General features: G+C 36.9%; 1 protein-coding gene across 3 annotated transcripts in view; it reads left to right on the top strand.

Annotated features, from left to right (window-relative positions):
• fam189a1 (family with sequence similarity 189 member A1) overlaps positions 1–17,622 on the top strand; it is an 87,630-nt gene that overhangs the window by 32,587 nt on the left and 37,421 nt on the right. For all 3 annotated transcript variants that reach the window (XM_078944443.1, XM_011489648.4, XM_011489644.4), the window contains exon 2: positions 5,908–5,964. In XM_078944443.1, coding sequence (XP_078800569.1) covers positions 5,908–5,964 — 57 coding nt within the window. The remainder of the gene's footprint in view (positions 1–5,907; positions 5,965–17,622) is intronic.

Genomic DNA, 17,622 nt, shown 5'->3' with positions numbered 1-17,622 from the left:
GGATTCTTTTGATGTCTAGATTATTCTTTTAAGTAAAACGACTTCTAATTTCACATTTATTTTGAAAAAATATCACAATTAATATTTGCTTTTGTCAATTTTAATATCGACAAAAAGGGTATATGCCTCAGGAAAAAATCTGTATATTTTTCAAGAAACTGAACTTTTGAAAAACAGAAATTGAGTATTCCGGGGCTTAATGACCTCATTTGTCTTCTTAAGCTTGTTTCCCTCCGGCAGCGTGTCACTTAAGCCGACGTGCTTAGTGATCTGAACATCCTGATCAGCTGACTAACTTTTATCAAAGACTGGGTGTTATCCTGAGGAATCCAACAACAAATTAAAACCATGCTTGTCTGACACTTTAACTTTTTGACTCTTGTAAGATTTTTCTTTTTAATTATGAAAATTTAAACAGTTTTTTTTTTGGGCTTCCCTACTTCAAACTTTTTTTAATCCCAGTTTGTATAGTTATTGCATCTTTGATATAAAAAATAAATAAAATGCAAGTATTTCTTTTTTGAGTGTTTCGAATAGTATTTCCTTTCCTTTAAACCAGGAAATATTCAAACTTTTTCTGGTTTTCTTCACCCTGTTCCACCCAGGTTTCACTGACTAATGCCGCTAAGCATTGAATGTTAATCCTGTTCCAGGAGCATTCAAGAGGAAAAGCCCCCAGTGATAGACAGTCAGTAAAGAAGCTATCACCTGGTCCCTGCTTACAATTTCCCTGCTCAGACTATTTACACACAAAGAGACACACTGTCCCTCACACATGTATACATGGGCGCACAGGTATGCACTGCCCAGAGGAGGGTTGGGGAGAGCAGCATGAGGCAAATGGAGAAGGAGCTTCTCTATCTTTCTGCCATCAGTGTGTTTCTTTTTTCTTCAGTGTGACTGTGCTCTAAAAGTCTGCAACAAAAGGATCCTAAAGATGAGAACTCTGTGACTTAAATGTGTTTTTTTTTACTCTTTAATTAAAGCACAGTGGAGATGCGTTTCACACCAGGGTAATAAGACTCATGATGTGAAAAATAGAAATAATTAAACCCCCAATGCTGATATGGATGCCCAAGTTTAACCATAGTTGCAGTCATGTCTGTTTGAAAAAGTCTTCCTGTCTTTGGCATCAATTAGTAGCAAGTGGCTCCAGAAAAAAAAGTAAAAAGGAACTCTTGAAAAAAAAAACGCTATGGGGTTGAACGACTGTAGAAATCTGTGCATGGTAGACAATAGTGTCTGCACTAAGACAGGAGCACGGTTAACCTTTATTTTTGCTTTGTGGAGACCATTCATCCTCCGCCTGCAGGAGCAGTGCCAAAGCGCGGTTTGCAGCGGTCACACAACATCACTGGACTCCCTACTGCAGTGCTTGGCAACAGCACAGAGCAGGTGGATACCTGCAGCAATACAAGACTCCTGATGCAGTTTGATCAAGCTGAGACCAGAGAAGACAGAGCAGTTTGTGTGAACAGCAACACTGAAGCTGAGTGACGGTTTTCTGAGTGCAGTTTTCCAAAGTGTGCAGCATTTTATCTCCTTTTAGCTCAATTCTCTCTCGAAATATTACATTAAGATGGTTTCAGATCATCCGTAAAATGAGTTCAACACTGATGCTAATGTTAATGATTATTGTGGTTGTTGAATAATCTATCAGGTTATTATTCAGATTGGTTTATTATTGTCTTTTTTTGAGTCGGTGGTTGAGGGTTTGATGTGTAAATTAATATTCACTTCAGTTTGTATTTCTATACTTCTGGTTTTATTCATGTGTCATTATGTTTCAATATGTTGAGGTTGAAAAATAGGGGGGGGGGATAAGGCATTCTTTGTTTTATACCTTTATTTTTAATTGTTTTAAGCCTGTAAAGCCCTTTGCATTACTTTTGTATGAAAAAAAGGCTTCAAAAATATAGTTAGATTTGATTACATCAGATTTAAGGCAGAATCTAGAGAGAAGGTTTAAAAATGCGGTTTCCAAAATAACCTGAAGTGACTCTTAAGTTGCTCTTATTTTCTGTGATTAAGATGTATTTTACCATTTTATGGAAGACTTTAAGAGTGCTAGAGACTGTTTTTACTAAAAAAAAAATTGGTAATGTTCAGTTTTGCACTTGATAGGTTGCCATGGTGTTTGTTAGTCGGGCAGAAATTGCTGTTCTCATTTGGATTTTACATTTGAATAAGAATCAACATGTTCCTGGAACAAAATATCAAGATTTCATATCTTTCAGAAGGGATATAACAATTTAAAACACTTACAAAATTGCATTCTGTTAAATGTTGCCTTTTTTTTTTGAAAGGCTGCCATCCCCATTCTGTATTCTATATTTGTTCTATTGGTTCTATATTATTTTGTCTTGTTGTTCAAAGCTTTTTCTCACACATGTCCTCTCGTGTCTTTGTGTCTATCTATAACTAAGGCTAGCAAGATTTGCTCCAGGAAAAATAGTCTAACAATCAAAAAAGCATTTATTATGCATGTTTTTATTTTTATTAAAGAGTCAATGCAAAATAATCTGTCAACAAATGTTTGTTTTTGATATTTTAGATAATGTTGAGAAGTTAATACTGTTGGTGACATAACACTAAATAAAAGGTTTTCTTCCAAGCTAAATTAAGAACTTAAAATGCATGAAGTATTTGGAATATTTGGTTAGTGATTAAAATAAATATTTAAAGTAATTATGCTAGTAATCGAGTAGTTTATAGAAAATAATTTTGTTCTTTTTTGAGTTATGGATATAACACTATGACCCTTTTGTGCCATTACATTTGTTTTTAGCATTTGTGTTCTACAACAGTCAAATCATGTCTTCCTATAAATGGCATTCAAAGAGCTTCTTTGTTTTTTTTAAAATTATGACTTCTTGTCACTTCTTGACAGCTGATTTGTCAGGTCCTCCTGTGGGTATCAAGGTGACTGAAAAAGTAGACGATTGAGCAGAAAGTGGAATAAGATTGAGTGGTGCAGAGAAAAAGGAGGAGGCTGAATTAAGGGGAGAGAAGTAGCGTGCACGAGTGCAACCGTGTTGTGGGGATTTATTGGCCAGGAGCACAAACAAGAAATACAGACGTGGGCTGGATGAAGGGAGAAGCTGAGGCTGAAAGATGGCATAATGTAAAGGGAGAGGCTAAGTGAGTTGAGTTGAGAAAAAGGAAGGGGCAGACTATAAAGAGTGGAAATTGTTTGCTGGGGAAAGGAAGTGTTAAAAGCACAAGGAAACCAAGGAAAAAGCCAGGAGGTATGTGTAACCTTTATTCCCGCACATTTCAATGATACGTAAACTCACACCTCCAATAGCACACCCTGTATAAATGTAAGCTCACACCTCAAAGGACAGGAACGCAGCAATCCTTTTTATATTTCATTCTAAAGTTAAAATGCTTCCTGGAAAAAACAAAAAAAAAGCACATCAGTATTTTAATCAAACATGCTTATCAGTCACAGATGGTAGTTATAAAAGCCTGAGGGGAAAATACACATCACAACATGACTGCTTGAATTATGTCAGTCAAGACGTGATGCTTCCAAGAAACTGGTTCCAGGTAGTTGGAGCACAAAATCTAAAAGCAAATCAAGCCTAATAGAGAAACCCGGAGCTACAATCAGCTTGATGAAGTGAGTGTGTTATTTTCCCACTGGTTGACTGTGAACGTGTTGCAAGCCTAAGCTGCTAAAGTCACATTGACACATGGCACTGCATTGGTTTGGAAAGAAAAGTAAACACTTCTTGGCTATAGGCTTTTAAGCATAAGGACATGATGAAATGTCAGCTGGTCTAATGACATTTTTGTGTTTCACAGCTCAGAACCATCTTTAGCAGCCAAGTGATCTCTATAAAGTTTGTCACATTTGCCGAGGGAGAATTTTGGCCCGGTCTTCTTAACAACATCATGAGGATTGCTGTGAATTATTCTTATCATTGATCAAACAAGAGTATTGCACTTTTGGTCTAGAATTTTAGCAGAATAAAGTCAGTTAAACTAAAACTGTTTAAACTTGCCATCTGTCACGTTCTCAACAAAGGAATTCAGTTTAGCTTCAATTATAATTTCTCCCCAAAATGCTCTGAAAGTAGTGCGAGATGTTTTCACAAATGAAGGACTCAATGACTTAAACGATATGACAGATGATATGAATAGCTTAGGAACACGGTTAACCAAAACCTCCAAAATTATACTTTTGCCACTTTTCTAAAAATGTCATGGACCTTATAATCACCCCTTAGGTAACCAAAAAATAAAATAGTTGCTATGGAGATGAACCAAAATAAAGCTGCCATTTTGAAATAATTGCTTTTTTGCTTCTTCTTTTTTTAGTTATTCGTCACATGCATCTCTGACTTTACTTGTAAGGCTGAAAGGAGAGTGAGGAGCATCCAGATCACAATTTTTCATCGTCTGCTAAATGATTTTATTAAGGACTTCGACTTATTTATCATGCTTATAACATTTTGTGATTTTATTGAATCTGTACAGTGTCCTTGGGTGTTTTGAAAGGCGCTTTTAAATAAAATGTATTATTATTATTATTATCCAGTGAGGGCCTGTAAAAAGGGATAACGGAGGACAGCGAGAGTGGGGCAAGAATTTAATTTGTAACCCTTGTGCTATCCTAGGCACTTTAACATTGGGAGTTGGGTCATCTAGACCCACTAGACAGTGGTCTGAACCTTTTTTCTTCAATGATTCATGAACCTCACTGGTGTCCATGGATTGCATGAAATCTTTTCACCTTTATCCACCTTTGTCATGGTAGGGAGAACACGTCAAAGTAAGGGTGGGGTCATCTAAGATAGCACAAGGGTTAAATAGGTCTAATGTAGGAATTTTGTTTTGAAGTCCTGTGAAATGTCTAGACCTAACATTGAAAACCACCTCTCCAATCATTACACTTTTCGTTCTTTTTACATTTTTATAATTACATTTTCAAAGACTAGGCCAGATGAGGCTCAACAAAACAGTGAGGTGAACCCATTTGTCCACTTTGGGGAAGATAAGAAAGCTCCTTAAGTAACTAAGCTTGTGAACCTTTCGCACTGAAGAAAAATGGGCTTAAAACTGTCTAAAAACACTATTAGACATAAATGCCTACTGACAGGCCTTAATGCACTCTATCATTGAGCTACAATACAACTCTTTTTGGTAACATAATCCTGCAATCATTTCCTCCAATTTGATATCTGTTAATGTTAAATCCAGATTTTTTTTTTAATTATCAAAGTAAAATGTAAACAGTTGTAGGTTTTGTCTCTTCCTTCTGACACATTTCTTATTTTAGTGAAATGATCAGAAAAAAATACATTAAGAAGGTGCATTTTTTGGTAATGTTTTGGTTTTTCGAAATTACCGTCAGCTTTTTAGCAACTTTGCATTTAAACGGATGCTCCCACTTAAATGAGTGGTAAAACGTTTCAAGGAAGAAGACTTTAGGTCACTTTGCCATGATTCAACTTCGTGATGTCCCCCAGATGAATGAGAACCTTTACTGACAGCTTCACATAACTTCTCTGTTTTGTACCCAAAATTGAACTTACAAAGTTGTAAAGTTTTAAAAATTTTCCTTTTTTTTCCTTTTTTCTTTGCTAAGCAGAGCAAATCTTTGTACACGTTTGTCAACACAATATGTCACAATCTGACAGCATTCTGAAACAAAGTGGAATATTCAAACTAGTGTTTAAGATTATCCCATGCTTATGAAAAAAAATAAGATAAAAAATATTTGCATTACCAGTTTTTAGTCTTATGGGATTTGAAAAACTTTTCTTGGATACGTATTTTACAGACCAAAAGAAAACATAAACACAAAGTTTTCCTCTTTAGGTCAGAAACTGGAAAACAGTTTCTTATATCAATATGAGCCGTATTTTGACACTCACTGCTTTGTGTTTTGCCTTTCAGGTTCTGCTCTCTGGCCTGATAGGAGTGGTGTCGTGGAAGAGGCCACTGTCTCTTGTGGTGAGTGTCCGTTGAACGCCTACACTCAGCTGAACATTCTGTAACTTTGCAGAAAGCAACAAGATGTGAGAAGGAGCTTGTGGAATAAAGGGGACATGATGCTCACATCGCATTAAGATCTACTTTTAACAAGCAACCAGTATAAGAAGGAGCATTGGGCCAGAGTAACTTTAAGTTTGAGTTAACTGAGTGCTTTTCCTCTTGTCATTGCCAGTTAACACTTATCTTATCATTTTTTTTTTTTTTTGTCTTTTAAGAAACTGAAAAAAATGCAACATCTGCAGACACCAAAGAATTTGAGGAATGTTGTTTTAATAACAGTAATGGATTCGATTTCGACATTTCGCACCAGGCCAACTGTAGGTAGCGGACATGTGGTAGGATCGAGCAGCTGTCCAATTCGATTTTAAGCTCTCTAATTGTCACAAACCTTTATATTCTCCTGCTCCACCCACTTCATCTCACATACCTCCTCCATGCAGGAAGGAGCCTGTCGCACTTCTTTAAGGTTCACCACCCTTCTTCCCCACAGCTTTACTGCAACACCTCTCGTTATGTCTGGTCTATCCCCCACCTTCACCTTTTCTGAGACCTCAGAGTAGAAAGAGATCAAAATCGTGTCAGGTCTGAGGAATCAAAAACAGCATGGCATCGCTGAGGATTGTAATTGGTTTTGATGTATGTAATTGTATGTATTTGGTTTAGGTTGTCTCAGTTGTCTTAATAAGTATAAGTAATGTGGTTCTTTTATGAGGTCCGTATATATCAGGCCTTGTTACCTTCTGAGTAATAATATTCAGGGGAATTGTCCAGACAGGAGAAGTTTTCCAGTTTTGGACCAGAACCAGTCATGACTGGCAGGTGACTAATACACCAGCTGGACACTTTCAGGGCTGGCAATATCACAGCAACCCATCTGTCAACTGTGGGTTGTGATGCTCTGCATCGTGATTCGTCATGTCTGGTGTTCCTCCAGACTTTTTAACCGTCTGTGTCAAAGACTCCTTCTCCAGCATGATTTTTGCAAGATTAAGAGGGATGATGCTGTGCCCATGGAGCTGAGTAAAGAGGTTGATTAAGACAGTCGCTTCAGATAACTGAGAAACTATAACCGACCTTAATAATTTACTGCAACAATTCATTCACTGTAATCTCAAACACGAGTTTATGCCTGACTATGTTTTGACCATTCGTGGGCTGTTGCCCACAGGATTTTGTTTTCTAAATCAGACTTAGAACTTTTTTGGGTTCAGAAAGTACTGGTAACCTTCAAAGATCATCATTAATGAAAAAGAAGGAAGGATGGACTTGTGGCTAAAAGTTACTCGCTTGTGTTTTTAGTCACTGCTTCCTCCTTGAGTCTATTTTGTTTGACCTAGTTTTTACTGAAGCCTAATGACCTGAAAAGCTTAAAGAAAAAAAGTCAAGTATCTCTAAATAAAATGCGTTATTCCTAATGGGTTTAGCCCAACTAACCTCTCTCTACCAGCCATTAAATATTTCCAATCCGGGCTAAATTGATGGAGTGTCAACATTTACTTTAAAGATGATTTGATTTTTGAATTGTATTATCACTCATAACTTGACTCATCATTGAATCTGTCTGACTCTACGACTCACATCAGATGTGGCTTCATTTGTTTCTATCTATAAATATGTAGAAGCTATTCTGTTAGTTTTTTTCATCAACAAAACAGTAAAATATGTGTATTTTTTAAAAAGGGATATTTGGGTAGATTATTTATTGTTTAAGTTTCATCTTACTGTAAAGATCAACAATCATTTCTGCAAAAATCCATCTAATCCAAATCTATACCTCTGGTGATTTTTGTTGTAAGAAATGTAAAAACAAATGCAAATAGTTGTTTAGGCTGTGTCCTTGGGATAGATCTTTTCATTAGTTGGGCCTCCCCAACTAATTTGATGACACATTGGTCGTAAGGTGACTGGCTGATCCTCCATGGTCTGTTGTAATTAAAGAGTCTTCAGGTTTCCTGCAGCAATTTCTGCTTTGAATCCTCCTTATTCTTGCCTTGGTCATTTTTTTTCACTTGTTATAAAAAAACAGTATTTTTCGTCTGCATGCTATACTTAGTACTATGAAGCTTTTTGTTATTTTAAAGTGGTTGGTTTCGTTCATCGCTGGTCTCTTCTTCACTCCTGTTTCTTTTATGTCCAGTTTTTGAAGAAGCATTTTTCATGCTGCGAGTTAGTTTGCTTTTTGTTTACTTGATGACCTCACTCCTGGGTTCTGGCATATCTTGACTCACCTCCGTGTTTTTCCTCGTGGGTTTCTTCTGTTGTTTGCCACATTGCATTTGTAGGAGTTTTTCCAGCTTTTGAGTCTTGCTGTTCCTTGACTTTGAGTATGATCTGTCTCTGCTGGTGTATCTTGCTCTTTTTCTTTCCGCCCTGACAGTTCTAGTTTGCTTTTACATAACTTTTTATCCTTAGTGTTTGCACATTACCTATCTTTTTTTAATGAATTGTGCACTGTATAAAAGTAAAGTTTTAATCTTGTTTCTTAGTTTGTATTTTTTTAAAATAATAAGTGCATTTAGTGAAATGTTTCCAAAACATATTACAGTTGTGAAACCCACTGAGAGAATAATAATGTGGTCCAATGTTTCTTGGCTCGTGCAGTGACTTTCTGGAGTCATTACTGGTTGCCTAGCAACGTAAAGGCGATCGCAAGACGAGAACGCCGTGTGAAATCAGTCCCCCAGAGTCAGCCTAATCCAAGCTAACCTGCTCACTCATGCTGAAAAGGGAAAGGGGGGTGTCAGTTGTTGGCAAAAGGGGAAAATGCCTGTTCCTTGATATGAAATTTCTCTTCCATCCATCAAATCAATCAAAAACGCTTTTGCATTTCGTTTCTATTTGTTTTCTTTGAAATGGTGGAGCTTCGCTGCCTCTGAGTAGGCTGGAAGCACTTTGTGCTCTGAGCTAGAAGTGTATGCAGGTCTGTTTATTCTCCCACATGGCCGGCTTGTTTAGCTTAGTGCTGCTCTCTTTCAGCTCTCACTGAAACATCAGAATGGTGTACTGGTATATTTGAAATGTCAACGATGACCTCACTTACCTGTAGAAACACGCCCAACATGGACTCTGTAAAACAGAAAACTACATAATAAAATAGTTGTTATTTTAAACATTTATTTTCAACTCTGCTCTGCCCATCCAGTGTTTTACAACACTATGTATAAATAGTTCTTTGAATGTTTTAATGTTTTTTTTATTCTAAAGTAATGCATAGAAAACTCCCTTGGTAACTAATCTGTTTTTGCTAAAATACAGTAAACAGTTTCAGCAGTTATACAAGCAAAACTTAGAAGTTAGAAATCTTCCTAACTGTTCCAGGTTACCAATGATGTGTGGTGTGTGTAGGTGGTTTTCTTTTTCTGCTCTATAGCTGAAACCTGGAGTTTCCAGCCAGAACTTGTTCTCTGAAGCATTTCAGTCAAATCAATACATGACTCTTGTTGTACTAGAAAAAAGCTGTTTTTATGTCTAGTCTGCAAAACTCGAGTGCTTTGATAAAAACCTTCCTGCCAACATGTAGATTTACTTTTGCCTTGTGTGTACCTAATAGACACTTTAAAAGAGTTTTTTTTTCTTCAAACCCAATTTAGTTTGCTGTATTGAAGCCATGGTGGTTACACGGCTTCACTTAGAGGGATCACAAGACTACCTGCAGCCTTCTGCTGCCTGTGACTGTGATGGATAATGTCTTCAGGGAAGGCCCAGACGGAGTTGGGGAGGGGGATTATTTATTGGTGTACCTGCTGGGAAAGAGCAATGTGATTGTCTGCCACTTGGAGTATTCATGTTGGTAGGCTACAGCGAGTTTACTTCCATTAAAACACTGTTGGAAGTTTAATTTTGTGTTTTTGATTTACTGGCCCTGGGAAAAATTGTTTAAAAAAATGGAGTGAGATTCTTAATGCTTAACAGCTTTATATCTTACAGAGAAACATATTTTTGACCTTCACTACTTAACGTATAGTGATGTGTGTACATGGATTGATTTAATTTAGATTAAAATGTGAGGTAAAATGACTAATTCAAACCAAATTTCCTGCTCCTTTTTCAAACTGTGTAATTCAGGGTGTCATTTGTCCAAATGTAATCACAGAGATCAAGCCACCTTTGGTGGAAAGAAGCCTGTTGGTGGAAAAAACAAACAAACACACTGTTTACAAAAATGTTAGTAGTTTGAATGTCAAACGCTGTTTCTTTTTTCTGTGTAGACTTGACACAAATAAGTCAAAGCTGGAGTTTGTTAAATGAAAAAATCATAGTTTTTTTTTAATGTAACTGCACTGGCAGATTGAGAGCACATGGGTTGTTGACTATCGGCAATCAAGGCAACACAAATCTAAACAAGCCTAAACACATTAAGGCATTTAATTTAAAACCAAAAAAAAAGGCACCCAAAAAAAACAAATAATAAAAACCAAAAGGCATAAATAAACTTTAGCAAAACAGTAATTCAGACAATTATTAATTGGATCTGTACTGTTGCATTTTAGATGATGTTAGCTTCTTCATTCATAAACCCATAGTAGTATGTTTTGCTGCAGTGACTTTTACAGACTAAAGTGTCCCTTGGAGACATTTAAATAATTGAGAGGCTCAGTGGTGAAGGGGTGAAATGGTCACTGCAGATGAGAGGTGTCAGGAGGTAACAGAGTGTGCTGTTATTTTATGTTTGTGTTTTAGCATGGATTGAAGGGCCTGGGGTGGGCTTTTGTGAAAGTGGATGTGGCTGAAGCAGCTGGGGTGCCTCGCTGTTTTCCAGAGTTGAAAACAGTCCTCATGTTGCTCTTTGTTTTAGACATTTTAACGCATTTGGTGTTCTTGCATTTCAGGCCCTTGCATCACCAGAAAAACCAATATGTTGTGATGAGCATGCAAAAAAAAAAAAAAAGAAAAGAAATTTTGAGAGAAAAAATCCATTCACTTCTAAATTATTTAGGATGTAAAAATGTTTTGCTAAGAATGCTGTTGAGAATGCAAAGTTTAATATTCTGAATTTTTTGCAATCAACAAATGTTAAAAATGTCTTTCAAGCTGAACTCTAGCCTCATTATCAGATTGAAGGTGAAGGTGACAGTATGTCAGTCCCTGTTAAAATATCTCAGCACATATTGGTTAGTCTTCTTTGAAATGTGGCACACACCACTACGCTTAACAGAGGAAGGGTTCCTCCGACTTTGATGACTTCTGTCTCACGGGGCCCGTCACTGTGAGCGCACAGGCATTCGCTCTGCCTTGAACCTTAAAAAGTTTTTAAATCCTCTTTGCTGTTTTACCAGAGGAAAAAAGAAACATAAACCCCACAAAAATGAGCCAAAATCTAAAATGTATGAACAAAATTGCTTTAAACGTTTTTGTGCATTTAGCAAGCCAATTTAATGAATCCGAATACATGGTTATTCAGTAAGTCAAGGATTGAAAGTTAGTAGTAAGGAAAATATTTTAATAGTAAATGATGTATTCAAACAAGCCTTTTCATCTAAATAAGTGTACAAGAATGTGTTGCAAAATCTACACCTTATGGTTACACCTCACTGCAAAAACAGGCCGCTTAGAGATAAGTCAGAAATTCTTACCCCATTAGCATCTTTAAAAAAGCAAAAAAAAAATCTGGCAGTGGGGTAAGAAAAATGGTCTTACCAATGATTCTTACTTTAAGAAAATAAAGATTCAGTTTTTTGCAGTGTGGTATAACTTGTTCTTTATTGTTAGATGAGGCCATTTCAGCCTCAAATGATATTAGTATTACTATTTTCAGATTTATTGATTTTAGTCAGAATTCCCAGATTTACAATAATAAATAGCCAGCTTGTGTTAACTATTTTTGTGTGTCATCTGAGAATGTTAACTAGCAGTTTTGCCTGTAACAGCACTGAGTCTTCAGACACAGCGTGTCTCACACTGAAAACTGCTGTTGTAGCTGAAACTAAAACATCAGCTTTTCATTTCCAGTAAGATTATCTGTGATGGTGGGGTTTGACTCTCCGGTGTTTCCATTAGGCTCTAGATTGACAGACTGAAACCATAGGATGCATCTGTGCAGATCCAGGCGATTCTACCCCCCCACTGCTGCCTCCTATACCAGGAAAAATAAAAAACATCCATCCACTTCTCCCTTTTTAATTTATTTGCATTTGATAGAGACACCTTTAAAGTGGTTGTTTTAGAATTTATTGACCAGATTTCAGTGCTTTTTTTTTTGTCAGAGCTGATTTCCATGACTGGAAAAAGGGGGGCTACTTTTTGTGGGGTGCAGACAAAGATGGGCTGGGGGGTTGCTGGGAGGCTGGAATAGGCTGTTGAGCCTTCTCTGTGTCATGGAGATTGCTGAAAGGGTTTCCACCTGAAGACCCCAGTGACCTGCTTGCACCCTCACAGATGACTGCTATTTTAGAGTGTGGAGTATAAATATGAGCGAGGACATAAAATGTCGAAAGCGCTGCCGCACAGATGGATGACAGATCAGAATGTGTTTGTTAAGCTTCTTATGAAAATTTTACTGCTCAACTTTTTAAATTAATTCATTCATATATATCCAGTTAAATATTTTGTTATCTGTACAGTTGAAACTGACACACAACATTTCTGTTGATCAAAAATCCTTTTGGGTAATTTAAAGCTCTCCCTCACAGATACACCCATAAAAAAGTTCAAAAGCTAAATCTGACCTAAGTTTTTTTTTAATTTTGGTCTTGTTAAATAACCCAATGTGAACAGTGAGAATGGCAGCAGACCCATACTTACCATATCTCAAGACACAATAAGAATGAACAGAAGCTCCTTTCACAACACACGCATAATGACTTTTTATTATGCTCCCATAAGTACTGAAGGGCCAGCAGCTCGTTGGTGAAAGGTTTTATGGGGTATGCTCTGTGACAGCCCATGACCCTGACAGTCCATAAATATTACTGGCTGTAGCAGATGAAAGAAGGATGAACTGAGAGAGCCTGACTGTGAATCCAGCCCTCGAATAAAGATTTATAATGCAGCATAAACATCTAAACTTCCATTTTTAGACCTCCTCTTATATTGGTAATTTATTAAATAATCTTTTTATAAACACAGAGGCTTCTTATGAAGATTGATATATTTCAGAAAGGGTTAAAGGGAACAAAAACCTTTTTCTTATAGGTTAGAAACAGTCTTTTGGCCAGTTTCTGGTCATAGGCACAGACATTAATCTTTTACCATGAACATGTAGTAAACAATCATGCATTTATACGTTAGAAATCTAAAACAAAAGTATGATGATGAGCCAGATATCTTTTCTGTTGTACATGTTTTATCGTGACAACCTCACAATCCAAAGACAGCTGCGCTCATCACATGTGGTGTAACTAATTAGGCTACATTCACACTGCGGGCTGAAACGACCCAATTCCGAAATTTTTTTGCCCACAGACGATCCTGGCTCCAATGCCTTCTTAAAATGAGAAGATTGTTATTGCGCTTGCTCCTTTGTGAAAAAAAATGTAATAATGCAAAAAGAGCTCCGCTGTTGACAACACTGTTGTTGACATCCATTGCTAACGTTAGCTACTACCACAAACAACGAGTGACGTTGATCACCGTTGAGTACTCTTCTGTGCGTGGGGGTCACTTCTGGGTCATTTCACGGTCACACAGGAGATCACAAAAACTCGCATTTACAGTAATTGGAAATCTGAACGGGCTTGCAAAAAATCAGATTTTTTCAAAAAATCGGAGGTGAGCATTAAGCTCTGCAGTGTGAACATAGCCTAATAAAATGTGTGACCACATGAACATAGACTACTATTGCATGTGTAGTTGTTATTTTTTTAGATAATCAAAAAAGAACCGACTTCACTCTTGGTGTGTTCTGTGTTGACGCATCAGGCAAATGTATTTGTTTAAAATAATTCAGATAATAAAATTTAAATGTTATGACACATAAATATATCATATTGTGATATTTTGGGCTAACTTATCCATAAATATTTCCTTATATCAGCACTGTTTTATTTTTGTGTTTGGGTAATGTAATACTGATTGTTCCTCTTGGTTCTTGTTTTGGGTCCCTTCAGTTTCTTTGTACATAGTTTGTAAATGTGTATTACTGAATTTTTCTTTAATAACCTGTTCTGCAGATATGGGTAAATGTGATAGAAGGTTTGGTTTTATTTGTAGAAACATAATGAATCCGCCTTTTTGCATTAATATCCCAGGCTTCTGTGAGAAGTTATATTTAAAAAAAAAAAATAGTAAATGTAATCAAAATAGGAGCCAGTTTAGCTCGTGCTGGTTTGTGGCGCCTTCCGTCCGTGAAACCAAGGTTCGAATCCGGGCTGCTCCCTATTCCCTTCTCTGCTTCTGTGCCGGTCCCAAGCCCGGATAAGTTGAGAGGGTTGCGTCAGGAAGGGCATCCGGCGTAAAACATTGCAAAGTTAACCATGCGACTCATCCTCGAAAGAGAGGTTGTTTCGCTGTGGCGACCCCTGATGGGAAAAGCTGAAAGAGAAAGAAGAAGTAAATGTAATCAAAATAAGATGCAACAACTTCTAATTAGTTTGAACATGTCTGAATGGTTAAAAAAAGCTACTCTGCAGTTTTTCCACACCCAAAAATAACCATGTCAGGGAGAAAACTCTTTAAAAATAATCCATAAAGACACTGTTGTCAGTACTTCCCTCCTAAATGTACAGCTCTTATAACTGTTAAAGGTGGCCTGCTTTCAAAATTAAAATTTTAAAGAGGAACAAATCATTATAGAGTAAAGTTTTAGAACGTCGTGTACTGACTGACAGTTTTGAATTTAGGTGAAAGCAGTTTTGTTGAAATTCTGAGAAGCACAATAAAACAGTAAAGCAAAAAGGCAGCAAAGCAATATAAATGATTAAATGTTTGAAAACAATTAGGCATTCATGTGGAATGCAGAAGAAAAGATTGGTGAGTCATTGTCGCCTCCACAAAACTGAAGCAGATGGCAGTCTGCAACGAAGTCAAAATTTTTTTTTTTTATTAATGTTTAAAATTCACAGCTAGCATCTGAGCGCAATGCTGTAATGTGATCATCTTCCCTCCTGAACTACCTATTGTGCTCACGTATCAAAAAATGTCACCATCTATTCTTAGATGGTGCAATAATCACCAAAGCAGATAGCGGAACACAGAAATTTGGTGTTTTCAAATCTTCAATGATTATATGGATAAATTGGCAGGAATTTCGTAAAAGATTCAACATTTGTTGTTGTGTCCAGGAAAACATTTGTGGAATTGATTCAATTTTATTAAAATTGTAGCTGATGAGAAATCCACTGCAGCCAGTCAGTCTCTGAGCTAACAGTGATGATAATACAATGTGCTCCTCTATCTGCTGTTATGATGCAGGAACTCATTGTCAACTCTGGCTGACCTGCAGAAATGCAGCATCCAGAGAGCTGATTGCAGCATGGATGGTGGGGATAAAAAAAAGTGAAAATCCCACTCCGATCATCTTTTGGTCTATTTTAGAAGTGTTCCCTTTTAATAATGACTGGAACAACCCCACCTTCCCTTCCCATCACCCATAAATAAGCCATCTGTTTACACTCTCTCCCGCTAGTTTACAGCCCCTTCACACCCCCAACCTGTTACCAGTGGAACAAAATTGGCAAGCAACACTGGAGCTATCCAGCTGAACAGTTTTAAGCCACATGGCAGCTTGGACGAAAACGTACATGGATCTATTTCTCTGCAAGTGGATTTATCGGAATGGAGTGGAACAAGAAGCTTGTGGCCCCGCCCAGCATATTTTCTACATAGCAAATACAATCTTTTTCAAACTGTGTTTTTGCGTCTGTTCTCTATTCATACTTATTTGAATAAAGAAATACTCAGAAATGTAATTTTAAGCGTAATTTTTGTTATCCTCCATTATCAGAAAATCCCTCAAGGACATGTTAAAAACACCAAAAACACAATTTGTCTTTGGATTGGGACTTTAAAGATCTCAATTACAATCATTGATGTTAAAAGGAATCACTTGTCTTAAAGTATAAAACTATAAAAATGTAATCATTTAATCTTTAGTAAACAATAAAACATTTCTTAAAATCTAAAAGGATTTAGGTTACTCATCCTTTCCTTCTTTTTTATTCAGTTTATTTATGTAGCACCAATATAAAAGCAAGGATGTCAATTGCTATCAAATTAAGTAATCTGTATTCTGTTTATTTAACCCAAACAATTCAAGATTTTAAAGTTCAGTTTAGTCCAGATTATTACAAAATGGCCTGTCCTAATTAATTTCACATTTAATTCTTTGTAGGATAACCCTCTTGAGATGTGTCATCTTGTTTTCAAGGGGGTCCTCAGGGGTCTTAACTGTTTTTTTAATAATAGTAAGTGAACTAACAGATTATTTTTAAGGTTGTACTCTCCCATACCAAGCAACCAATGGGCATAGAGTGTTTATGCAGATGGACATACAGAGTATGGCAAACCCAGGAGGAAAGTTCATGTCTTTGTTCAGGTTGAACATTTATAACCAGGCAGGAGGTTGTGGTTGCTCTGGCAGTCTTAGCTTGGCAGATAAGCGGACAAACAAACCAGCAGGCAATGGACGTGATCAGACAGCAAAAGTTCTAGCCGCTAGGCAAGCAGAATCCAGAAGGGAAACCCGAAAAGCCTAATCTGTAACAACCGGCCAAGTCTGGTAACAAATCCACAGAGCAAACAGGTCTGGAGGCTTAAAAAATGCAAAAAATGTCTAAAGCACTTTTCAAAATTAAAATTAAAACAGAAATGTTATTTGAGACAGAGGTTTAAATCTGCAATGACAAAAATGAATAAAAAAGGGAAAAGCAATCAACTTCAATTTTAAATGTAATATGGGGAGGAACATATATGATCACAGTGAGATTAGAGATTGAAATGTTGATCCTAAGGGTTTCTGGCTGAGATCCTCTGGTAGCTGAAAGGCTCAAACAGTAAAATATGGGCCACCCTTTTAGACAAAAGACCCCCCCCCCCCCCCCCCCCCAAAAGAAAAAACATAAAACAACATGTTTTGCACTGTTAGTAATTTAAGTCTTAATTAAGATGAACTCTAAATTTAAATTGAAAAGAATATAAATAATGATATGAGTAACTCCTATGGGTTAGGATGACATAAATGGACCTTTGAGATTCAAAGGGCCTAAAAAAAAATGTGAATATATAATACCCTTTCTGGAAAATCAAATGTACACCTGATGGAATAGAGGAGAGAGGAAGATGGCCGATGAAGAATCCCAGACCAGTACAGAAGCAAAGACATTTTAGCATCAGTACAGGAGGCTCCTGCTCCAAACAGTCTAGCCTCTGCTTTTAATGCAATTTCACATCAGATCAAGGAAAGCTCACCTCATCCTCTTTAACCCTTTGGCTCCCTGTCTTTCCTCTAAACAAAAACTGACTCTTCAATCAGAGAAAGAGGTTTAGGTAAAGACTACCCACTCCTGAATTACTTTTGCGTCACAGGACCAGGAACTGCTAAAGTAAAGCAGAGTGATGGGAAGTGTGTGTGTGTGTGTGTGCGTGTGTGCGCACATGCATCTCTATTAGATAAATAGATGCTGTGCATTATAATGCACAAATACATGTAACATTTCAGTGATACAATTACATTCAAAATTA

Source organism: Oryzias latipes, chromosome 3 (assembly GCF_053564925.1).
Source record: "Oryzias latipes strain Hd-rR chromosome 3, Olatipes_Hd-rR_3.1".
Lineage (NCBI taxonomy): Eukaryota > Metazoa > Chordata > Actinopteri > Beloniformes > Adrianichthyidae > Oryzias > Oryzias latipes.
Note: the sequence above shows the minus strand (reverse complement) of the source record. Positions and strands in the feature narration are given on the sequence as shown.